Source organism: Mizuhopecten yessoensis, unplaced genomic scaffold (genome assembly GCF_002113885.1).
Source record: "Mizuhopecten yessoensis strain PY_sf001 unplaced genomic scaffold, ASM211388v2 scaffold11041, whole genome shotgun sequence".
NCBI lineage: Eukaryota > Metazoa > Mollusca > Bivalvia > Pectinida > Pectinidae > Mizuhopecten > Mizuhopecten yessoensis.
Window position 1 is genome coordinate 89,603 of NW_018408849.1, and position 26,537 is coordinate 116,139.

The window sequence follows — 26,537 nt, forward strand, 5'->3', positions numbered from 1 at the left end:
TAAGCTGTGTAAAAAGTTCAATGACAGCCAATAGAATCCTCGATACGCCAGGGGTTACGTTCACTTACCGTCACCGCACCCCTGGAATATGTCATGACGGAAAAAGGCTCTGAACTCACCACCTGGTGGACGAGATAAGAAGACTGTTTTGATCCTTTGATGAATGTACATCAAAAGAATCTCTTGTCCGCAAAATTGTAAAATTCACTTTTCATTCGAGTGTGGTTCTTGTGTAATCGTCACAGGACAGGTAAATAACAGCCAAGCGATTGGTCAGCTTATTTTTATCTGAAGCCAATCAAATAGTTATCTCCCGCCTTACATTTTGCAATGACATATTCCAGGGGTGCTGAGAGCAAAAGTGAACGTTACCCATGGAGTATCGAGGATGAGGGAACACCTTCAGCGATATCATTTCTACCTCAAATGGTTAGTCGTTAAACTGAAATAAGACAATTGCTCTTGTTATTCTTGATTATCCTAATAAGTCTTCTAAGGAAAATGTTCCAAGTACTTGACATTGTGCCTGTTACACTTCGCATACAAATTCAGAGAGCCGTATTAATATATAAAACATTAAATAATCTCACTCCAAACTACCTCACAAGGATGTTCGAGTTTTGTCAAATGACACATGAACACAATTCTCGATCATCTACTGCAAATAATTTATTCATATGTCGTCCCAACTCCGAACTGTTTAAATCACATAGAACGCACATCATATCATACCTGATGTGAGGCTGGTCTATCACGGCTTGTCTATTCAGAAAAATACTTATTTCACTTCACAAGGATTAATAAAATAATGAGTTAACACGTGGTGTTTCCAATTAGGGTTTATTAAAACAAAATCCGGTTCATCTAGTCATCATGATGACGTAATATAGGACAATACATCGATGATAAACAGTTCGTTACTAACATTAATTACTACAGACTTATTGTAATTTCTACGTTTCGTTGTTCCACAATTCCTACTTGTATACCCCGGTATATCGAAAAACCGCTTAAGAGCATACAGACGGCGACAGTAACACGGAGATTTACTGTTGAACAATCTGTCTGATAGAAGATGTCAAGTGATAACATGCACATATATATATATATATAAATGTATCCGTAGGTAGCGTCGGACCCCTATACAACACATGGGAGTCCAACACAAACGATGTTTTCAAAATGATCAAAATAACTGAAGGGCACACACTATAGTTGTGTACGTACAGTAAAATATGCCACATTTCTCCTTCACTCTTCAGTGAATTATACGATATCGTTTTTCTCTCCAACTGTAACGACATATGCGGCACGTTTTGTTTTAATCCTTCTTGTGCAGGCGCACAGTCGTCTAGTCACAATGGTCGATTCCTCACATCCCATTTCCTTGTCATTATTCGGCATGTATCACTTTTTGCATATCATGTCGACGAATTCTACAAAGTGAAACACAATTGACATTAACGTTACTGTAAGTATGACACGTAGGCCGACCCATTAACGTTACTGTAAGTATGACACGGAGGCCGACCCATTAACGTTACTGTAAGTGTGACACGGAGGCCGACCCACTAACGTTAATGTAAGAATGACACGGAGGCCGACCCATTAACGTTACTGTAAGTATGACACGGATCCCGACCCACTTACGTTACTGTAAGTATGACACGGATCCCGAGCCATTAACGTTACTGTAAGTATGACACTGAGGCAGACCCATTAACGTTACTGTAAGTATGACACGGATCCCGACCCACTAACGTTACTGTAAGTATGACACGGAGGTATGACACGGAGGCCGACCCACTAACGTTAATGTAAGTATGACACGGAGGCCGACCCATTAACGTTCCTGTAAGTATGACACGGAGGCCGACCCATTAGCGTTACTGTAAGTATGACACGGAGGCCGACCTATTAACGTTACTGTAAGTATGACACGGAGGCCGATCCACTAACGTTACTGTAAGTATGACACGGATCCCGCCCCACTAACGTTACTGTAAGTATGACACGGAGCCCGACCCATTAACTTTACTGTAAGTATGACACGGAGGCCGACCCAGTAACGTTACTGTAAGTATGACACGGAGGCAGCCCCACTAACGTTACTGTAAGTATGACACGGAGGCCCACCCACTAACGTTACTGTAAGTATGACACGGATCCCGCCCCACTAACGTTACTGTAAGTATGACACGGAGGCCCACCCACTAACGTTACTGTAAGTATGACACGGATCCCGACCCACTAACGTACTGTAAGTATGACACGGAGGCCGACCCATTAGCGTTACTGTAAGTATGACACGGAGGCCGACCCAGTAACGTTACTGTAAGTATGACACGGAGGCAGCCCCACTAACGTTACTGTAAGTATGACACGGAGGCCGATCCACTAACGTTACTGTAAGTATGACACGGATCCCGACCCATTAACGTTACTGTAAGAATGACACGGAGGCCGACCCACTAGCGTTACTGTAAGTACGACACGGATCCCGACCCACTAACGTTCCTGTAAGTATGACACGGAGGCCGACCATTAACGTAACTGTAAGTATGACACGGAGGCCGACCCACTAACGTTACTGTCAGTATGACACGGACGCCGACCCACTAACGTTACTGTAAGTATGACACGGAGGCCGACCCATTAACGTTACTATAAGTATGACACGGAGGCCGACCCATTCACATTACTGCAAGTATGACACGGAGGCAGCCCCACTAACGTTACTGTAAGTATGACACGAAGGTATGACACGGAGGCCGACCCACTAACGGTACTGTAAGGATGACACGGAGGCCGACCCATTAACGTTACTATAAGTATGACACGGAGGCCGACCCATTCACATTACTGCAAGTATGACACGGAGGCAGCCCCACTAACGTTACTGTAAGTATGACAAGGAGGCCGACCCATTAACGTTACTGTAAGTATGACACGGAGGCCGACCCATTCACATTACTGTAAGTATGACACGGAGGCAGACCCACTAACGTTACTGTAAGTATGACACGGAGGCCGACCCATTAACGTTACTGTAAGTATGACACGGAGGCCGTCCCATTCACATTACTGTAAGTATGACACGGAGGCCGACCCATTAACGTAACTGTAAGTATGACACGGGGGCCAACCCATTAACGTTACTGTAAGTATGACACGGAGGCAGACCCATTAACGTGACTGTAAGTATGACACGGAGGCAGACCCACTAACGTTACTGTAAGTATGACACGGAGGCCGACCCATTATTGTTACTGTAAGTATGACACGGAGGCAGACCCATTAACGTTACTGTAATTATGACACGGAGGCCGACCCATTAACGTTACTGTAAGTATGACACGGAGGCAGACCCACTAACGTTACTGTAAGTATGACACGAAAGCAGACCCACTAACGTTACTGTAAGTATGACACGGATCCCGACCCACTAACGTTACTGTAAGTATGACACGGAGGCCGACCCACTAACGTTAATGTAAGTATGACACGGAGGCCGCCCCACTAACGTTACTGTAAGTATGACACGGAGGGATGACACGGAGGCCGACCCACTAACGTTACTGTAAGTATGACACGGAGGCAGACCCATTAACTTTACTGTAAGTATGACACGGAGGCCGACCCACTAACGTTACTGTAAGTATGACACGGAGGTATGACCCATTAACGTTAATGTAAGTATGACACGGAGGCCGACCCACTAACGTTACTGTAAGTATGACACGGATCCCGACCCACTAACGTTACTGTAAGTATGACACGGAGGTATGACACGGAGGCCGACCCACTATCTCACTTCATGTTGTATTAAGTGACTACAGAATCCAAATTTGTTTCTGTGTCCGTCTGCTTTGGGGGTCATTGATGAACAGAAACAAATAAATAAGTAAATGATACTGAAACAATCTTGCTTCCACCAAGAATTTCTCTATCGACATCACCTATGTACTCTAAACCTTTGGATCTTCTCCATGAACCAAGTTGTTGAGAGACCTGGTACGTTTGAAGACGTTAATGCGGTTTCGGTTTTTTCATTTAATTTATCCCTGCGTGGAAAAAATATGGAGTAAATAAAAAAAGGGTCTGATACAAAATCCAATAAATCTCCCTGTTGGAGCTGTGTTTTATTACACAACACGTCATATCATCGCCACGACTTCGTATTAGAATCATGTTCTTGGTTAAAATCTTATGCCTCTGTTAACGTAATTTTTGACGACAAATATTTCATCGAAATCCACGAAACTGCAGTTTCTCAGTTGAGTATACCTTTTCGAAAGTAATTAAACTATCCCATGCGTTCACAATAAGGCTTACTCAGTGTCACGTGACCGAATCTTAAGTGTCAGGCTGGTAACCTGTACCAAATGCGACATGAATCATGTTGGTCATGACGTCGTCGATGCAAGACGGGACGCCATTTTACAGTAACCATGGTGACTTACTTTTTACAGTAATTAACTTGGTGGCTTATATTAGAGTAACTAAACTTACCTTCGTAATTCACCTGATCGTAAACATGGTTTCCATGGTAATTAATATTACAGTAATCAATTTTAACATCGTAGGTTATCTTACTGCAATTCAGCTTAACCCGGTAACTGATCTTACTGTCTTACTGCAACCAAACGTACTATCGTTGCTTTTTTACTGTATTCATGCTGACTCTAGTAGCTTGCACTGCAGTAGTTAAATTTACCATGGTAGCTTAAAACACAGTATCCAGGCTTGCCCTGACAGTTTGTGTTACAGTAACAAGGCTTACCCTGACAGTTTGTGTTACAGTAACAAAGCTTACCCTGACAGTTTGTGTTACAGTAACAAAGCTAACCCTGACAGTTTGTGTTACAGAAACAAAGCTTACCCTGACAGTTCGTGTTACAGTTACAAAGCTTACCCTGACAGTTTGTGTTACAGAAACAAAGCTTACCCTGACAGTTCGTGTTACAGTAACAAAGCTTACCCTGACAGTTTGTGTTACAGTAATAAAGCTTACCCTGACAGTTTGTGTTACAGTAACAAGGCTTAACCTGACAGTTTGTATTATAGAAACAAGGCTTACCCTGACAGTTTGTGTTACAGTAACAAAGCTTCCCCTGACAGTTTGTGTTACAGTAACAAAGCTTACCCTGACAGTTCGTGTTACAGTAACAAAGCTTTACCTGATAGTTCGTGTTACAGTAACAAGGCTTACTCTGACAGTTTGTGTTACAGTAACAAATCATACCCTGACAGTTCGTGTTACAGTAACAAAGCTTACCCTGACAGTTCGTGTTACAGTAACAAAGCTTTACCTGATAGTTCGTGTTACAGTAACAAGGCTTATTCTGACAGTTTGTGTTACAGTAACAAATCATACCCTGACAGTTCGTGTTACAGTAACAAAGCTTACCCTGACAGTTTGTGTTACAGTAACAAAGCTTCCCCTGACAGTTTATGTAACAGTAACAAAGCTTACCCTGACAGTTTGTGTTACAGTAATAAAGCTTACACTGACAGTTTGTGTTACAGTAACAAAGCTTACCCTGACATTTTATGTTACAGTAACAAAGCTTACCATGACAGTTTGTGTTACAGTAACAAAGCTTCCCCTGACAGTTTGTGTTACAGTAACAAGGCTTCCCCTGACAGTTTGTGTTACAGTAACAAAGCTTTACATGACAGTTCGTGTTACAGTAACAAAGCTTTACCTGACAGTTCGTGTTACAGTAACAAGGCTTACCCTGACAGTTTGTGATACAGTAACAAAGCATACCCTGACAGTTCGTGTTACAGTAACAAAGCTTACCCCGACAGTTTGCGTTACAGTAATAAAGCTTACACTGACAGTTTGTGTTACAGTAACAAAGCTTTACCTGATAGTTCGTGTTACAGTAACAAGGCTTATTCTGACAGTTTGTGTTACATTAACAATTCATACGCTGACAGTTCGTGTTACAGTAACAAAGCTTTCCCTGACAGTTCGTGTTACAGTAACAAGGCTTACCCTGACAGTTTGTGTTACAGTAACAAAGCATACCCTGACAGTTCGTGTTACAGTAACAAAGCTTACCCTGACAGTTTGTGCTACAGTAACAAAACTTACCCTGACAGTTTGTGTTACAGTAACAAAACTTACCCTGACAGTTTGTGTAACAGTAACAAAGCTTACCCTGACAGTTCGTGTTACAGTAACAAAGCTTCCCCTGACAGTTTGTGTTACAGTAACAAAGCATACCCTGACAGTTCGTGTTACAGTAACAAAGCTTACCCTGACATTTTATATTACAGTAACAAAGCTTACCTTGACAGTTTGTGTTACAGTAATAAAGCTTTCCCTGACAGTTCGTGTTACAGTAAAAAGGCTTACCCTGACAGTTCGTGATACAGTAACAAAGCTTATCCTGACAGTTTGTGTTACAGTAACAAAGCTTTCCCTGACAGTTCGTGTTACAGTAAAAAGGCTTACCCTGACAGTTCGTGATACAGTAACAAAGCTTATCCTGACAGTTTGTGTTACAGTAGCAAAGCTTACCCTGACAGTTTGTGTTACAGTAACAAAGCTTACCCTGCCAGTTTGTGTTACAGTAACAAAGCTTACCCTGCCAGTTTGTGTTACAGTAACAAAGCTTACCCTGCCAGTTTGTGTTACAGTAACAAAGCTTACCCTCACAGTTTGTGTTACAGTAACAAAGCTTTACCTGACAGTTTGTGTTACAGTAACAAAGCTTTACCTGACAGTTTGTGTTACAGTAACAAAGCTTTACCTGATAGTTAGTGTTACAGTAACAAAGCTTACCCTGACAGTTTGTGTTACAGTAGCAAAGCTTACCCTGACAGTTTGTGTTACAGTAACAAAGCTTACCCTGACAGTTTGTGTTACAGTATCCAGTCTTACCCGGACAGTTTGTGTTACAGTAACAAAGCTTTCCCTGACAGTTTGTGTTACAGTAACAAAGCTTACCCTGACAGTTTGTGTTACAGTAACAAAGCTTACCCTGACAGTTCGTGTTACAGTAACAAAGCTTACCCTGACAGTTTGTGTTACAGTAACAAAGCTTACCCTGACAGTTTGTGTAACAGTAACAAAGCTTTACTTGACAGTTTGTGTTACAGTAACAAAGCTTTACCTGATAGTTCGTGTTACAGTAACAAAGCTTACCCTGACAGTTCGTGTTACAGTATCCAGGCTTACCCTGACAGTTTGTATTACAGTAACAAAGCTTTACCTGATAGTTTGTGTTACAGTAACAAATCTTACCCCCGTAACTTATCTTCCCGTCTTTGTTGGTATCAGCTTCCTGCAGGAGTTCCTCAGCTTCCTGTTCCGCCATTTTATCCCCGGCTGCTGTGAGTATTTTCTTCAGCTCAGCCTTGGAAATGAACCCATCTCCATCCAAATCAAACATTTTAAACGATTCTCTCATTAGTTTTTCTTCGTATTCCTTTACCGAAATTGATCTCATCATGACTTTCTCAAATTCGCTGAAGCTAACATAGCCATCCTCTGTAAATAAACAAGACACCTACAGTCTGTGTGAGTTAATATGGCTATACATATGGGAGGTAGTCCGAAGACCAGAAGCCTCAGGATGGTAGCACAATGTTATCTAGTCCGAATTATTCTGAAATTTTACCCATTTTTTTTTATATCGGTCTGTCGTCGATTTACCGACGACAGACCGATATAAAAAAGTCGATAAAACGTCAGAATAATTCGGACTAAATGTTGTCTATCAGGCTTGAGCTAAGACACATATCAAAGGGTTTTTCTGTCTGCCGATGTCAGCAAGATGTCCAAGACCAGTGAATGTAACATAAAATAAGATCGAAAACGTCCATTATTGTAAGGGATCTTCTGGAGATCTGTTATCGTACACTGATTGACACTGACTGAGTGTCCGCACGATTCTTGTGTTTTTCACTATAATATTTTTATTCATATTTTTGCTAATTTGAACCATACTGTTTTTTAGGTGTGTGGGAATAGTTGTTCAGGTCACATGGTGTAATGGTCACGCGATTACAATGACACCTAACGAGTCCTATTAATTAGAACTACCTCATTATGTAATTTATACATTGGGTTGTGTAATTAAACATAATACAGGTATTTACCGCAACACAATGACTCGTTCTATTTGACCATTTATACCTAACCATTAGCTGTATCATACTTTACATACAGGTACATTTCTGTTGGTTTAAATTTAACCCAGAAGCACTAGTATGTTTGTTGATATCTTACTGTCCTCGTCGACAGGTTCCATTATTTGGTCGAACTCCTGCTTTGTCGGGTGTGACCCCATGCATCGTACTGCACGTAATATCTCGTGTCGGGAAATCTTTTGGTCTCCGTTCACATCGAAATGGGAGAAGATCTTCTTGATATCTGTAAAATATCGACCTCTATAAACCCACAAAATGACCCGCAGGTACTAACCTCATCTTTCAGTACTATATAGTCTCACATGTACTATCCTCGTCTGTTAATACTGGTCTCACAGGTATAATTGCCTCGTCTGTCAGTTCTAGTCTCGCAAGTATACTTGCCTCGTGTGTCAGTTCTAGTCTCACAGGTATACTAGCCTCGTCTGTTAATACTGGTCTCACATGTACTAGCCTTGTCTGTTAATACTGGTCTCACATGTACTAGCCTCGTCTGTTAATATACTGGTCTCACATGTATACTAGCCTTGTCTGTTAATACTAGTCTCACATGTACTAGCCTCGTCTGTTAATACTGGTCTCACATGTACTAGCCTCGTCTGTTAATACTGGTCTCACATGTACTAGCCTTATCTGTTAATACTGGTCTCACAGGTATCCTAGCCTTGTCTGTTAATATACTGGTCTCACATGTACTAGCCTCGTCTGTTAATACTGGTCTCACATGTATACTAGCCTTGTCTGTTAATACTGGTCACACATGTACTAGCCTCGTCTGTTAATACTGGTCTCACAGGTATCCTAGCCTTGTCTGTTAATACTGGTCTCACATGTACTAGCCTCGTCTGGTAATACTGGTCTCACATGTACTAGCTTAGTCTGTTAATACTGGTCTCACATGTACTAGGCTCGTCTGTTAATACTGGTCTCACATGTATTCTAGCCTCGTCTGTTAATTCTGGTCTCACATGTATACTAGCCTCGTCTGTTAATACGGGTCTCACATGTATACTAGGCTCGTCTGTTAATACTGGGCTCACATGTACTAGCCTCGTCTGTTAATACTCGTCTCCCATGTATACTAGCCTTGTCTGTTAATACTAGTCTCACATGTACTAGCCTCGTCTGTTAATGCTGGGCCTCACAGGTATACTAGCCTCGTCTGTTAATACTGGTGTCACATGTATACTAGCCTTGTCTGTTAATTCTGGTCTCACATGTACTAGCTTAGTCTGTTAATACTGGTCGCACATGTACTAGCCTCGTCTGTTAATACTCGTCTCCCATGTATACTAGCCTTGTCTGTTAATACTGGTCCCACATGTACTAGCCTCGCCTGTTAATACTGGTCTCACATGTACTAGCCTCGTCTGTTAATGCTTGGTCTCACAGGTATACTAGCCTCGTCTGTTAATACTGGTCTCACATGTACTAGCCTCGTCTGTTAATACTGGTCTCACAGGTATACTAGCCTCGTCTGTCAATTCTAGTCTCACATGTATACTAGCCCCGTCTGTCAATTCTAGTCTTACATGTATACTAACCTCGTCTGTCAGTACTCGTCTCTAATGTCCTAACATCGTCTGTTAATACAACTATAATAATAACCTGATTACGTCATAGGTTTATTGACAGACGAGGCCTAGTACCTGTGTTTCAACTTAAACCCAATGTTTAAAGTCTCTTTGTCTCAATAGTGTCATTTGTACGGAATACCGACACGCATATAATCTGTCCCTACAATAACACCAAGGTTAGATTTTGGCAGCACATTAGCAGTCGTTGTTGAGACAATAATATAGGATAGAGTGTTGCTCTGTAGTCCAGCCATAACATAACTTGAGGTGGCGGCAATCCAACATATATATTGTTTGGTTGTTACAAAAGAGTTGCATAATTTAAATAAAGTAAATATAAACACTGAATATTTACAGTAAAACCTCGTTCTACTATCGCCATCTGTTTCACAAGGTGACCTCTTTATAAAATGAGTTGACGATATATGACAGAGAAGTCTAAAGGGAAGGGGAATCATGGAATGTGTTCACTGTGAACTAGGTGGGGAACCAAGGAATGTGTTCACTGTGAACTAGGTGGGGAATCAATACAATTGTTCACTGTGAACTAGGTGGGGAATCAATACAATTGTTCACTGTGAACTAGGTGGGGAATAAAGGAATGTGTTCACTGTGAACTAGGTGGCGAACCAAGGAATGTGTTCACCGTGAACTAGGTGGTGAACAAAGGAATGTGTTCACTGTGAACTAGGCGGGGAACCAAGGAATGTGTTCACTGTGAACGAGGTTGGGAACCAATACAATGTGAACGAGGTTGGGAACCATGAAATGTGTTCACTGTGAATTTGTTGGGGAACAAAGGAATGTGTTCATTGTGAACTAGGTGGGGAACCAATGCATGTGTTCACTGTGAACTAGGTGGGGAACCAAGGAATGTGTTCACTGTGAACGAGGTTGGGAACCAATACACTGTGAACGAGGTTGGGATCCATGAAATGTGTTCACTGTGAATTTGGTGGGGAACAAAGGAATGTGTTCACTTTGAGCTAGTCGGGGAACCAAGGAATGTGTTCACTGTGAACGAGGTTGGGAACCAATACAATGTGAACGAGGTTGGGAACTATGAAATGTGTTCACTGTGAATTTGTTGGGGAACAAAGGAATGTGTTCATTCTGAACTAGGTGGGGAACCAATGCATGTGTTCACTGTGAACTAGGTGGGGAACAAAGTAATGTGTTCACTGTGAACTAGGTGGGTAACCAAAGAATGTGTTCACTGTAAACAAGGTGGGGAACCAATGCACGTGTTCATTGTGAACGAGGTTGGGAACCATGGAATGTGTTCACTGTGAACTAGGTGGGGAACAATGGAATGTGTTCATGAACTAGGTGGGGAACCAAGGAATGTGTTCACTGTGAACTAGGCGGGGAACCAAGGAATGTGTTCACTATGAACTAGGCTGGGAACAAAGTAATGTGTCCACTGTGAACTAGGTGGGTAACCAAAGAATGTGTTCAAACCAATGCATGTGTTCACTGTGAACTAGGTGGGGATCAAAGTAATGTGTTCACTGTGAACTAGGTGGGTAACCAAAGAATGTGTTCACTGTGAACAAGGTGGGGACCCAACGCACGTGTTCATTGTGAACGAGGTTGGGAACCATGGAATGCGTTCACTGTGAACTGGGTGGGGAACAAAGGAATGTGTTCACTGTGAACTAGGTGGGGAACAAAGGAAGAATGTGTTCACTGTGAACTAGGTGGGGAACAATGGAATGTGTTCATGAACTAGGTGGGGAACCAAGGAATGTGTTCACTTTGAACTAGGTGGGGAACCATGAAATGTGTTTACTGTGAACTAGGTGGGGAACAAAGTAATGTGTCAACTGTGAACTAGGTGGGGAACCAAGGAATGTGTCCACTGTGAAATAGGTGGGGAACCAAGGAAAGTGTTCACTGTGAACGAGGTTGGAACCATGAAATGTGTTTACTGTGAACTAGGTGGGGAACAAAGTAATGTGTCAACTGTGAACTAGGTGGGGAACCAAGGAATGTGTCCACTGTGAACTAGGTGGAGAACCAAGGAAAGTGTTCACTGTGAACGAGGTTGGAACCATGAAATGTGTTTACTGTGAACTAGGTGGGGAACAAAGTAATGTGTTCACTGTGAACTAGGTGGGTAACCAAAGAATGTGTTCAAACCAATGCATGTGTTCACTGTGAACTAGGTGGGGAATCAATGAAAGTGTTTACTGCTAATGCAGTGGGGATGCAATGAATGTGTTCACTGTGAACTAGGTGGGGAACCAAGCAATGTGTTCACTGTGAACGAGGTTGGGGACCAATACACTGTGAACGAGGTTGGGAACCATGAAATGTGTTTACTGTGAACTAGGTGGGGAACAAAGTAATGTGTCAACTGTGAACTAGGTGGGGAACCAAGGAATGTGTTCACCACTGTGAACTAGGTGGGGAACAAAGTAATGTGTTCACTGTGAACTAGGTGGGGAACCAAGGAATGTGTTCACTGTGAACGAGGTTGGGCACCAATACACTGTGAACGAGGTTGGGAACCATGAAATGTGTTCACTGTAAATTTGGTGGGGAACAAAGGAATGTGTTCACTGTGAACTAGGTGGGTAACCAAAGACTGTGTTCACTGTGAACTAGGTGGGGAACCAATGAATGTGTTCATTGTGAACGAGGTGGGGAACCATGGAATGTATCCACTGTCAACTAGGTGGGGAACCAAGGAATGTGTTCACTGTGAACTAGGTGGGGAACAATGGAATGTGTTCATGAACTAGGTGGGGAACCAAGGAATGTGTTCACTGTGAACTAGGCGGGGAACCAAGGAATGTGTTCACTATGAACTAGGCTGGGAACAAAGTAATGTGTCCACTGTGAACTAGGTGGGTAACCAAAGAATGTGTTCACTGTGAACAAGGTGGGGACCCAACGCACGTGTTCATTGTGAACGAGGTTGGGAACCATGGAATGCGTTCACTGTGAACTGGGTGGGGAACAAAGGAATGTGTTCACTGTGAACTAGGTGGGTAACCAATGCATGTGTTCATTGTGAACGAGGTGGGGAACCATGGAATCTGTCCACTGTCAACTAGGTGGGGAACCAAGGAAAAAGTAATGTGTCCACTGTCAACTAGGTGGGGAACCAAGGAATGTGTTCACTGTGAACTAGGTGGGGAACAATGGAATGTGTTCATGAACTAGGTGGGGAACCAAGGAATGTGTTCACTTTGAACTAGGCGGGGAACCAAGGAATGTGTTCACTGTGAACTAGGCTGGGAACAAAGTAATGTGTCCACTGTGAACTAGGGGGGGAACCAAGGAATGTGTTCACTTTGAACTAGGTGGGGAACCATGAAATGTGTTTACTGTGAACTAGGTGGGGAACAAAGTAATGTGTCAACTGTGAACTAGGTGGGGAACCAAGGAATGTGTTCACCACTGTGAACTAGGTGGGGAACAAAGTAATGTGTCAACTGTGAACTAGGTGGGGAACCAAGGAATGTGTTCACCACTGTGAACTAGGTGGGGAACAAAGTAATGTGTCAACTGTGAACTAGGTGGGGAACCAAGGAATGTGTCCACTGTGAACTAGGTGGAGAACCAAGGAAAGTGTTCACTGTGAACGAGGTTGGAACCATGAAATGTGTTTACTGTGAACTAGGTGGGGAACAAAGTAATGTGTCAACTGTGAACTAGGTGGGGAACCAAGGAATGTGTCCACTGTGAACTAGGTGGAGAACCAAGGAAAGTGTTCACTGTGAACGAGGTTGGGATGAACTAGGTGGGTAACAAAGTAATGTGTCCACTGTGAACTAGGTGGGTAACCAAAGAATGTGTTCAAACCAATGCATGTGTTCACTGTGAACTAGGTGGGGAACAAAGGAAGAATGTGTTCACTGTGAACTAGGTGGGGAACAATGGAATGTGTTCATGAACTAGGTGGGGAACCAAGGAATGTGTTCACTATGAACTAGGCTGGGAACAAAGTAATGTGTCCACTGTGAACTAGGGGGGGAACCAAGGAATGTGTTCACTTTGAACTAGGTGGGGAACCAAGGAATGTGTCCACTGTGAACTAGGTGGGGAACCAAGGAATGTGTTCACTATGAACTAGGCTGGGAACAAAGTAATGTGTCCACTGTGAACTAGGTGGGTAACCAAAGAATGTGTTCAAACCAATGCATGTGTTCACTGTGAACTAGGTGGGGAACCAAGGAATGTGTTCACTTTGAACTAGGCGGGGAACCAAGGAATGTGTTCACTATGAACTAGGCTGGGAACAAAGTAATGTGTCCACTGTGAACTAGGTGGGTAACCAAAGAATGTGTTCACTGTGAACAAGGTGGGGAACCAATGCACGTGTTCATTGTGAACGAGGTTGGGGAACAAAGGAATGTGTTCATTGTGAACTAGGTTGGGAACCATTGCATGTGTTCACTGTGAACTAGGTGGGGAACCAAGCAATGTGTTCACTGTGAACGAGGTTGGGGACCAATACACTGTGAACGAGGTTGGGAACCATGAAATGTGTTCACTGTAAATTTGGTGGGGAACAAAGGAATGTGTTCATTGTGAACTAGGTTGGGAACCAATGCATGTGTTCACTGTGAACTAGGTGGGGAACCAAGGAATGTGTTCACTGTGAACTAGGTGGGTAACCAAAGAATGCGTTCACTGTGAACTAGGTGGGGAATCAATGCAATTGTTCACTGTGAACTAGGTGGGGAACAAAGTAATGTGTCCACTGTGAACTAGGTGGGGAACCAAGCAATGTGTTCACTGTGAACGAGGTTGGGGACCAATACACTGTGAACGAGGTTGGGAACCATAAAATGTGTTTACTGTGAACTAGGTGGGGAACAAAGTAATGTGTCCACTGTGAACTAGGTGGGACACCAAGGAATGTGTTCACTGTGAACTAGGTGGGTAACCAAAGAATGTGTTCACTGTGAACTAGGTGGGGAACCAATGCACGTGTTCATTGTGAACGAGGTTGGCAACCATGGAATGTGTTCACTGTGAACTAGGTGGGTAACCAAAGAATGCGTTCACTGTGAACTAGGTGGGGAACCAATGCATGTGTTCATTGTGAACTAGGTGGGCAACCATGGAATGTGTTCACTGTGAACTAGGTGGAGAACCAATGCAAGTGTTCACTGTGAACTAGGTTGGAAACCCAGGAATGTGTTCACAGTGAACTAGGTGGGGAATCAATGCAATTGTTCACTGTGAACTAGGTGGGGAATCAATGAAAGTGTTTACTGCTAATGCAGTGGGGATGCAATGAATGTGTTCACTTTGAACTAGGTGGGGAACCAAGGAATGTGTCCACTGTGAACTAGGTGGAGAACCAAGGAAAGTGTTCACTGTGAACGAGGTTGGGAACCATGAAATGTGTTTACTGTGAACTAGGTGGGGAACAAAGGAATGTGTTCACTGTGAACTAGGTGGGGAACCAAAGAATGTGTTAACTGTGAACTTGGTGGGGAACCAATGCACGTGTTCATTGTGAACGGGGTTGGGAACCATGGAATGTGTTCACTGTGAACTAGGTGGGGAACAATGGAATGTGTTCACTGTAAACTAGGTGGGGAACCAATGCATGTGTTCATTGTGAACGAGGTGGGGAACCATGGAATGTATCCACTGTGAACTAGGTGGGGAACCAAGGAATGTGTTCACTGTGAACGAGGTTGGGAACCAATACACTGTGAACGAGGTTTGGAACCATGAAATGTGTTCACTGTGAATTTGGTGGGGAACAAAGGAATGTGTTCACTTTGAGCTAGGCGGGGAACCAAGGAATGTGTTCACTGTGAACTAGGCTGGGAACAAAGTAATGTGTCCACTGTGAACTAGGTGGGGAACCAAGGAATGTGTTCACTGTGAACTAGGTTGGGAACTATGAAATATGTTTACTGTGAACTAGGTGGGGAACAAAGTAATGTGTCCACTGTGAACTAGGTGGGGAACCAAAGAATGTGTTCACTGTGAACTAGGTGGGGAACCAAGGAAAGTGTTCATTGTGAACTAGGTGGGGAACCAAGGAAAGTGTTCACTGTGAACGAGGTTGGGAACCATGAAATGTGTTTACTGTGAACTAGGTGGGGAACAAAGTAATGTGTCCACTGTGAGCTAGGTGGGGAACCAAAGAATGTGTTCACTGTGAACTAGGTGGGTAACCAAAGAATGTGTTCACTGTGAACAAGGTGGGGAACCAATGCACGTGTTCATTGTGAACGAGGTTGGGAACCATGGAATGTGTTCACTGTGAACTAGGTGGGGAACCAATGCATGTGTTCACTGTGAACTAGGTTGGAAACCCAGGAATGTGTTCAGTGTGAACTAGGTGGGGAATCAATGCAATTGTTCACTGTGAACTAGGCGGGGAATCAATGAAAGTGTTTACTGCTAATGCAGTGGGGATGCAATGAATGTGTTCACTGTGAACTAGGTGGGGAACCAATGCATGTGTTCACTGTGAACTAGGTTGGAAACCCAGGAATGTGTTCAGTGTGAACTAGGTGGGGAATCAATGCAATTGTTCACTGTGAACTAGGTGGGGAACAAAGTAATGTGTCCACTGTGAACTAGGTGGGGAACCAATGCTTGTGTTCATTGTGAACGAGGTGGGGAACCATGGAATGTGTTCAATGTGCACTACGTGGCGACCAAAGGAATGTGTTCACTGTGAACTGGGTGGGAAACCAATGAATGTGTTCACTGTGAACGAGGCGGGGAACCAATGAATGTGTTCACTGTGAACGAGGTTGGGAACCATGGAATGTGTGCACTGTGAACTAGGTGGGGAACAAAGGCATGTGTTCACTGTGAACTAGGTGGGGAACCACTAGGTGGGACACCAAGGAATGTGTTCACCGTGAACTAGGTGGGTAACCAAAGAACGTGTTCACTGTGAACTAGGTGGGGAATCAATGTGTCCACTGTGAACTAGGTGGACACCAAGGAATGTGTTCACTGTGAAGTAGGTGGGTAACCAAAGAATGTGTTCACGGTGAACTAGGTGGGGAACAAAGGAAGGTGTTCACTGTGAACTAGGTGGGGAATCAATGTGTCCACTGTGAACTAGGTGGGACACCAAGGAACGTGTTCACTGTGAACTAGGTGGGGAACCAATGAATGTGTTCACTGTGAACGAGGTGGGGAACCAATGAATGTGTTCACTGTGAACTAGGTAGGGAACCAATGCATGTGTTCACTGTGAACGAGGTGGGGAACCAATGAAGGTGTTCACTTTGAACTAGGTAGAGAACCATGGAATGTGTTCACTGTGAACTAAGTTGGGAACCAATGCATGTGTTCACTGTGAACGAGGTGGGGAACCAAGAAATGTGTTCACTGTGAACTAGGTGGGGAACCAATGAATGTGTCCACTGAGAACTGGGTGGGGAACAAAAGAATGTGTTCACTGTGAATTAGGTGGGGAACAAAGTAATGTGTCAACTGCGAATTAGGTGGGGAACAAAGGAATGTGTTCACTGTGAACTGGGTGGGAAACCAATGAATGTGTTCACTGTGAACGAGGTTGGGAACCATGGAATGTGTTCACTGTGAACTAGGTGGGGAAACGCGCCTCATACCTCATTCTTATGCTGTCAGCGAGACCTTACACCCTCGTTAGATTCGATTTGTTTCATTTTTGTATAAATATAAACAACAAATGTCCCTTTGCCATCGTAGACTTTGTATCCGCTTCTTCGATGATAACCTTAGACAGGGAAAAGTGTTCGGTTTATCAGATTGTATCTTGAACTGATATTACGAAAATGAAGTAAGGATTGTAGAATTCATGGGTTATTACCTAAAACGCAAATTCACGAATAGTTAGACATGGTTTACAGATCTGTCAGAGACAAAGTCAACCAGATCAATAAAACTAAATCGCGATTCAAAAAACTAAGCGACATTAGAAAATAAACCATGTACTAAATGATAATACACAGTGAAGGGAAACATATCATCCCGTGCTTACCCTGTGGACTACAGGCGTTATGTAGGTAATATTATCATTGGTCAGTGATGACCAATACATGTAAACACGTTCCTATGTATCGGGCATTCAATGAAATAATTATACACGACAGTATGATGCTAGTCTTAGTTATGTGGTAAATGACGATTAATTAAAGTACACAAAAGTGATATTTTCTGTTGCTGAACGCGTCATAAATAAGGTTAACAGAATAAATACACTTATCTCACAAATGAATATAATTTGTATCCGACCAATAGGAAAGAATAAGAAAATAACCAACCGTCTCTTTCAGCTTTGTTCGGTCTCCGGATTCGAAAATCCGGGTCTGCGTCTTGCATTGCCATGTTTGTTTATCCAACTGAAAAAGTGAAAATGGTCAGTCAGCACTGCCACATCCCAGCAAAAAATATAAAATAAATGTATATCAGAATAGCTGGAGAGTTCTTATAGTCCCTACACCAAGTCTTATTTCAGATGTACTTAATAATGGGTTTATCTAACTAATGGATACAATGGCAGGTATAAGTTAATATTCAATTAGAACCACCACCTTCTATAGAAGCCAAGCGGTTACTTGGACCAATAGAACATAGTACTGAACGAGCAGTGCGACTGCCGGAACTGTTGGAGACTTATACCAGACACCATGCACAACAGACTCTGACGACAATACACGAACCACAGTGTGGTATTCGACATCCATTTAAAATGCGTGCGAGTGTCTCGGCAGATGTATTTTACGAATATGTCGACTTTGTAACTTGTTTTAAACAGATGTGTTTCCTTACGTCGTAACTCTAGTGGTACATCTGACGTCATATTTCCCTTTCGTACAGTTCCAGGTAATGTTAACCCTAAACCTTGTCACCTTGTTAAGTTTCTGCTTCCGTTTTTCCGTTTTATTTTTACTATTTTCGTTAACTTGTATGCTAATTTTATGAGTCTGCCCAACAATGACATATATAAAAGTAAATAATCAGTACACTATGCATACTTTGGTTATAGGGACCGCAGAACCAACTGATTTTACATAGACGATAGTGTTAACGTTTATCACCAATAAACTCACCCAGACAAAAGCAGACTTTTTTATGCATATTACATCTATATATATTGCTATATCAACCCACATATAACACTTTTGAAACTTCTACCACCTAAATATCCAACCAGCAGGCCCCGAGGCATTCACTGCCCAAAAGGGAAAACCCCATAATCTATTTTTGATTTGGTTCCGTGATCAATTATAAAGACAATGGCTTCCATTTACGTACTGTATAACACGAAATGTTCGTGTGTACATTCTTTCATGGTTCAAATTATTTCGTGGGTACATACTTTTACAAACAAACATATAGAGACCAAAGATGAAGCGGCCAGTGTGGCCACATTAAGAAAACATCAGTAACGTCTCAATTGACGATAAACATTGTTTGTTATTTTTCACATTAAGGTAAAAGGTTTGTGTCACCATTGCTCAATAGAATTTCTTCAAATTTTGTAGTTATATTGCTTTGAAGTAAAGAAAATGTTCTGCCACAAAAAAAAGTATATGTTGTCAGAATTTTAAGGATTTTAAATGGAAATTTATGTAAAAATGAGTGAATTTTGAAAAAAATGAAACACGTTTTTTGCGAAATAATGTCAATAAAAATGATACTGCCATAGATTAGTATTCCACTAATGTATATCAATTTAATAAATGCTGAAATTGTGTAAAATAAATCATCTATAAACGATTAAAAATTGCCTGGATTGCTTTGAAATACTTTATTATTGAGATAACACACTGTTCTGTCAATAATAAACATACAATATTCATCAGTTTAAGATTAAACATTAGAATATGCGGAAATTGTGATACTGTCTCCCTACATTGGATTTTCAACTAGGGATGTACTTCCTATTTCCGTTTATCGATACACTCATTCGACCTTAAATCGTACTGTCTCATTGGCCGGTTTAGTGTGATCATAACCGAAAGCGTTTTTTGGCCAATTAACTATAATATCAACTTTATTGTCACTATAGGATCTTATTTAACTGGTTAAAATGTAAGGTATGGGTGCAGTCCCGTGGTATATGAATTAAGGATGTCGACACAGAAAGCCAATATTAAATAGGTCGACGAAGAAGTTCTAAGAAAGTAAACAAACAAATGATAAAGATGGCAATACCATGTAAGTGTGTGAGAGTTACGCTGGTAAGGGTAGAACATGTATGTAATTTTACCATCTGTTTGATTGTCATAGTATGTAAGATATATACAGTCTTGTTTCTCATTAAATATCTAACCGACATTAGTTCCACATTAAGTAAAGGGGCCGCGGTGGGAAGTGGTAATTCTGCTATCACTAGCCTTCCACCACTGGGTTGCAGATTCGAGACCTACGTGGGGCAGTTGCTAGGTACTGGCCGTAGGTCGGTAGCTTTTCTCCGTGAACTCCGGCTTTCCTCTACCACCAAATCCTGGCATGTCTTAACTGACTATACTGTAGCTGTTAATAGGACGGAAAACACAAATAAACCAAACCAAAGACATTAAGTAATGTATAGCTTATCTACTAGTATACCAAATTAAATTATTAATTACTCATTTGTACTGCAGTAAATAATGTATCACTCATGTGTACTACATTATATAAGTCATCACTCATTTGTGCTGCATTGGATAATTCATCACTCATTTGTACTCAATTCAATAATAATATAATTTATATCATTCATTTCTACTACATTTAATAATTAATCCGTAATCGGCTCCTCATTAAATAAAAAATGTTGTATTGTTATTAAGTAAAATAATTAATACCTGATTAAATCTCATATCCCTATATTTCCTGGAAGTTCGCGCACAACGATCAGTCTCGTGCGCACAGCTCGATTGTGCCAATGTTTTAAAGCATACGCTGGTATCCGGCAGAGTGAACTAGCATTCCTTTTAAACCTTAATCAAAGAGGGTGAATATTTGACGTATTTAATTATTTAAAAAGAACAATATGAATATATAGGTTGTGACTTATCGATCTTCACGGTGGGTTGGTTGTGTATCGTACCCTAGGCATGATAGTGTAGACACAATGCTCATCGTATCAAATGACCCGAACACTATTGTAATACCCGAGTACAAGATCAAGTCGTCTGACATTTAGTGATACAGTCGTTAATGGAAAAAACATTATAACAACGACAAAACCAATATATCCGGGTTTATTGATGTTTGTGCATGGTGTGGCCCCCTTACGTGCATTGCTTTTGTGATTAATTGCATTGTAATACGAGGAACACATCTTCAATGAAGCATGTTGTTTATATCTGTATGTATGTGGTTATTGTTAGTCATTGGTTAGTCAGCTTCTTACCTGTTGAACATACAGTAACACACAAACTGTCATTCTGTTGACATTAGAAGGATTTGCAAAATTTATGGGGAAACAAATTCATAAGACTGTTGATTTGCATTGGTTGGGTATGTTTTAAAGAGGAATATCTATCTTTGAAATTCTTACAGATAACTGATTTCTTTAAAATTTTAAAGATCTGACGTCATACAATTGATAACGTGAAATGTTTAACGACAAAACATACAATGTACATGTAATATATCTACAGATATAAACATACGGTGACTGTCCGGGAACATTACGTTTGGCGGTTGTTTACGTCACAAACATCGATATCGTACTACGCTCCTATATTACTACCGTTCTAATTTCGCTCTATATCCTTTTTAGCACTATCCGTGAACTAAAATGTTCTCGTCTATTGGTAAATATGAGGACCGTAATAAAATGAAAGATAGTAAATGGCTTAGCTCGAAATTAAAAGACATTCAGGGATTGTTACAGTACCGAATTCAAATAAAAGGCTTTATTCCGATATCAACTTATTTTGTAGGACTTCCTACTAGGAAATGAATTTCTATTCCTCATAATTAAAACTAATAAAAAATGAAAAAAAAATGATACAGATACGCTTAGCGTTTCAACACATATTGATGTCAACATTCCAGTACCTACATATTTCACAGAACATAACCCCAAAATAACCTGTCATTTACTAATTTAAACTAAACGTTAATTATAGGTGTTGTTTAAACGTACCACTTGTGAATATAAATATATTATTGGGATATTAATATACCATTGATATAATGTTGATATACTATTGATATACTATTGATATACCATTGATATACCATTGATATACTTTTGATACAAATATTTGATCCTTTTTGCAACGCTCTTCTAGCCCCAAGAGTCAGTCAAGACTTATATTTATGTTCATGTCATCGTATTCTAATCACTTGATAATAATCTTATATAGTTTGGATTGGGTGGGTGGGTGACCAGGGGGCAATGGAATTAATAATTTTGAAAATAACCCACCTTAGTTGTTTTCCATTCCTGAAGTGTATTTGATTCTTACATTTCTGGGTCTGAAGAAGAAGATTATTTCAATATAGGTCAGTATGCTACGTCGTTTTACACCGAAAAGGTTATAAAATGTATTACTGTGATATCAGCTATTTGAGGTATTACGCTATTCAGGTATTTAGATAGTGTTTCCATGATAATACCAACAGAACCGATCGATTCAGAATTTCCCGTTTGATTTTTAGGATAGTGTCCCTACCGACATCCGTAGTTTATCCACACACGCGGTCGGTGGGAACACTCCTGTATGATTAATGGAATCTCGTTATATGATATGAGGCCTCGCTCTGAATTCTATAGCATAATTTCGTCAATCAGGTCAACCATAACACTTTATCAATGAACAAATCTGATACTAAAATAATTGTAAACACACGGTGTATCATACCTCAAAGCTATGTGTGCGTTACGATGGCGAGCTGAACAAATGTTCTATCATTGCAACAATAACAAAGTCATTATTAGATAGTTCCTTTATGTATTCATGATACGGTACACATTTTGTCTTTTCTTTTTTGCTCTGGGCATGATCGTGTTTTATCGATACAATGAATGCTGACTTCAAGGTATATTTTGTCAACAGCCTATAACTAGCCCTACACATTTAAATTGGTTGTTTTATTAAAGAAAACAAAAACAAAAACATTTCTATACGCAAGCGGTGACCATATATGACAGTTTAGTGAAATTATAAAATATTATTGAAACCCAGCGTTGTTACACGTGGACAAAATTAATTCATACACTGTGATATCTTTTGTGGTATCTTTTATGATATGATAAAATATTGAAATTATACTTATTTAATATTTGGGCACAGATTCATGATTAAGTTTTATTTTGCATACAATTTGAACGATTTGAATAAATGATACAAGAACCTGAACCAGCAACTGTGTGAAACAAGTTCTCGAGTTTTATATTCACGAAGATACGATCGACCAAATTTTACAAAATAAAATGTAAAAAACCTAAAGGACATTGTCTATACCTTTGCGGTCTTAAGTGAACAGCTCTCCTGGATCTGATGTATTGTAATACGTGTATGTGATATGATAATAATAACAACACAAACCACCTATATATATATTTGTAACTGAGCAATCTGATATTTTCATGGGTCCCAAATTTCGTCGTCTTCCCGAAAAAAAGCAATATTTCGTGGGTACATTAATTCGTTGATTACCGAGTAGCCACTCACTAGAGTATTGCGCTATCAAACTTGTAATCATTGCGATATTAGTGATTTTACAGTATTTGCATTTAACACAACAGGTATATGCCGTGTATTCATTTGCGTATGTTTCAGTTCCAAAGCGACGCCAAGAGCTGTGTTTTGACATTAGCAAATAACATTATATCCTATCCGTACAACATAGGGGAATAAAAACAATAAAAAACACAATGGAAAAATCAAGTTTATAGACAATGGACAGGAAACAACCAATCAGGGCGATCGGTCATTAGGACAGTCAGATTTTTCAAAAATAACATCTACATATCTCATATATTAATTTAGGTTTTATATAGATACAAATCACGACATAAATACACAGATCAGCGAATGTCGTCATATTCACGTCAGTTTCACTGAAAGGGATTAATTACCTCAACTCGATACCAAACCGAGTAAATTTCGATATTGTAGGAATAAGGACTCTTTTCATTCAGAACATTCTCATTATGAACATTAACTCTGAACCCAAATTGTTAGAGATACACGTATTAATTTGCACTTTATTAATACTTGTATTGTATTGTTGCCTAGACAACACGATTTTTAAATGTTCCGCTGACTATATATAGCTATCAGCTCCAGCGTTAGCCTATTGGCGACCCGACATACAGTTCACATACAACGACGCCAATCGCAACTTCTCGGCCAATTCCGGCTAGGCAATAGGTATGATTCCGTTCCTAGCCGGAATTGGCCGAGAAGTCGCGATTGACAACGACGCAGCACGAGTCGGTTACATCTGTCCATGGCGTTTATCACTTTTCGCAAAACATTGTGGCAAATTCTACAAAGAAAAGAAGGACATTGTGTCACAAAAATGTAATACTATGAAGATTATATATTGAGTAGTAAATGGTTGTCTTACCATACTATCATATAATACAATGGAATTTTGATTGTGCAAACACTGTATTTTCTGATAAACCATCGGTACTCATGACGATATATCAAGTACATTATAAAGTAATGTTACAGTGGCTTCCTTAGTGCCTGTTATGTACCTGAAATATTCCGAAAACGCCCTGTTCACATGTTATTTTCTCCAGATAGTTTTTGTTTATTTTGCTGTTCAAAATGGCGAAGTTCTTTCAAATGAAGATTTTTGACTTTGTTTTCCATTGACGCATCCGCAGCATGATAATGAGATGTGTTTTTTGTTGTTTATACTCCCAAAAATGAGAATCAATATTTAATGGAATTTGTTTATAACCAATATAAATAAAATTGTGAACTTCAAGATCTTATTAAGATTCAATACCTACACTATTTTGCTATCGCTAGTTCTATTGATTTGATTACTAATCTAACTACAATTGTTTTCTCGATTTCAGAAAATAATGTGTTTTTTTTATCATATATTTTCTTATATAACAGGATTTCAACAGTCCTATTTTGGCGATTAGACATGTTCTAGGAAGGACGTACATAGCAAAGTATAAATGTTACGCTTGAATTGGTTAACTCATCTTCACACAATAAGTTGTCCAATGATAATGTTAAAATGATGTCATTTGGAAAGTATACTCAATAAATACAGGAGATGTAAGACACAAAACTCACAGGAATAAACCGTGAGGGATTATATGTAACGGTACCTTCGTAACTGATCTTTCCGTCTTTGTTGACGTCCGCTTCTAGCATCAGCTCGTTGACCTCCTCGTCGACACAATCCCCTCCCGCAGCAGACAGAATAGCCTTGAGTTCTTTAGCGGTTATATAGCCATCGCCATTTTTATCAAACATCTTAAACGAATTCATAATATTCTGTTTTTCATATTCCACACGTGAAATAGCTCTCATCAGAATTTTCTCAAACTCGCGGTAGCCGACATAACCATCGTCTGCAAACAAAGAATAGATTTATAAAAAAACAACAACACATACATGAATGAATGTTCGGTCAATGTAAAATCTATGATCACATAATATTGGCATGTCTTAAAGTATTAAATAAACAAGAGGTCCAGAGGGCTGTATCGCTCACCTGTTTCTTTTGTTACATGAAACTGACATATAGGTAACTTCAGACCAAATTTGGTAACTAGAACACAAGACATTTTAACATCTTTTAAACGCTTCTTAAGATATTGTTGTTAGAAATTTGAGTGTGAAATTGTAATTCAACAGCTTTTAATCCACGTTGACCTTTGACTCCGGCTAGCACTTAAAGTTGACATTTGACCTCATTACTGTAGTTAAAAAAAGATTCACACTGCTGATCTACACAACATACCAAAGGATCATGACTGTAGTCCGAATGATTCTTGGGATATTCTTGTTTGATATTTTTTTTTTACATATTTGACCCCTGTGACCCTGAAAGTAGGTCAAGGTCATTTAAATGAAGAAACTTTACAGCACTCCATCCCAGATACCTAATGGCCAAATATCATGACCCTAGGTCCTCCAGTTCTTCAGAAGAAGTCGTTTTAAAGAAAAATGTTGACGGACGGACGACGGACGCCGCAGTACGGCATAAGCTCACATGGCACTTCGGGCCAGGTGAGCTAAAATTATGTTGATATTTGATGTTGATATCTCTTTTCAAGAAAGGTAAGATCGTCATCAACGCATGTTTTCCGTCCGAGCCTACCCTACTCCCGTGAATGGAACAAATGACACAATAGGACACAACGCATGATGTTTATACCTACGATTAAAATGACACATTATTTAGAATGTCTGTTTCATTCCCATTTGTAATTGAATATGTTTACAATGACACGTTATTTAGAATGTCTGCTTCATCCCCATTTATAATGGAATATGTTTAACTATGATGCTAGCATGACATTACTTGTTTGAAATATAGATGTTTTGTGGTTTATGGGTGTGACGGTAATTGTAGTCTGACGCCTTGTATTTTTCATATAGACCTATGTTTGTATGAGTGTCACAGATGTATAACCCTATATTTGTATGTTTGTATTAGTGTTATAGAGGAATAATCCTATGTTTATATGAGTGTTACAGTGGTATAACCCTATGTTTGTATAAGTGTTACATTGGTATAACCCTATGTTTGTATGAGTGATACAGAGGTATAACCCTATGTTTGTATGAGAGATACAGAGGTATAACCCTATGTTTGTATAAGTGTTACAGAGGTATAACCCTTCGTTTGTATGAGAGATACAGAGGTATAACCCTATGT

The 26,537-nt window shown here is 40.3% G+C and overlaps 2 protein-coding genes across 3 annotated transcripts in view; both read right to left on the minus strand.

Moving 5' to 3' along the window:
* Positions 1-789: 789 nt before the first annotated feature.
* On the minus strand, positions 790-18,350 carry LOC110464914 (calmodulin-beta-like). 2 transcript variants are annotated; one of them, XM_021520388.1, is made up of 5 exons: positions 18,260-18,350; positions 17,990-18,067; positions 8,246-8,389; positions 7,259-7,504; positions 794-1,436 (listed from the first exon to the last, which is right to left on the minus strand). In XM_021520388.1, exons 2-5 carry the CDS (start codon positions 18,051-18,053, stop codon positions 1,408-1,410), a joined length of 483 nt encoding a protein of 160 aa, XP_021376063.1. In that variant the 5' UTR covers positions 18,054-18,067; positions 18,260-18,350; the 3' UTR covers positions 794-1,407. The 2 variants fall into 2 exon arrangements, with proteins under 2 accessions (XP_021376064.1, XP_021376063.1); XM_021520389.1 differs by lacking the exon at positions 18,260-18,350 and having other exon boundaries at positions 790-1,436; positions 17,990-18,251.
* A 2,961-nt stretch (positions 18,351-21,311) lies between these two features.
* The window catches only part of LOC110464900 (calmodulin-like), a 22,135-nt gene continuing 16,909 nt past the window's right edge, over positions 21,312-26,537 (minus strand). The window contains exons 3-4 of the mRNA XM_021520363.1: positions 24,979-25,224; positions 21,312-24,167 (exon numbers count right to left, since the gene is read on the minus strand). Coding sequence (XP_021376038.1) covers positions 24,139-24,167; positions 24,979-25,224 — 275 coding nt within the window. The 3' untranslated portion in view covers positions 21,312-24,138. The remainder of the gene's footprint in view (positions 24,168-24,978; positions 25,225-26,537) is intronic.

Bases quoted from the DNA above. Each gene is read 5' to 3' on its own strand.
- LOC110464914 (XM_021520389.1), bottom strand. From the start codon at position 18,053: ATGGCAATGCAAGACGCAGACCCGGATTTTCGAATCCGGAGACCGAAC. The intron at 8,390-17,989 runs GTTGGTTATTTT...GATATTTTACAG, and splicing joins GAACAAAGCTGAAAGAGACG to ATATCAAGAAGATCTTCTCC. The intron at 1,437-7,258 runs GTAAGATTTGTT...TTCACTTTGTAG, and splicing joins CGGGAAGATAAGTTACGGGG to AATTCGTCGACATGATATGC.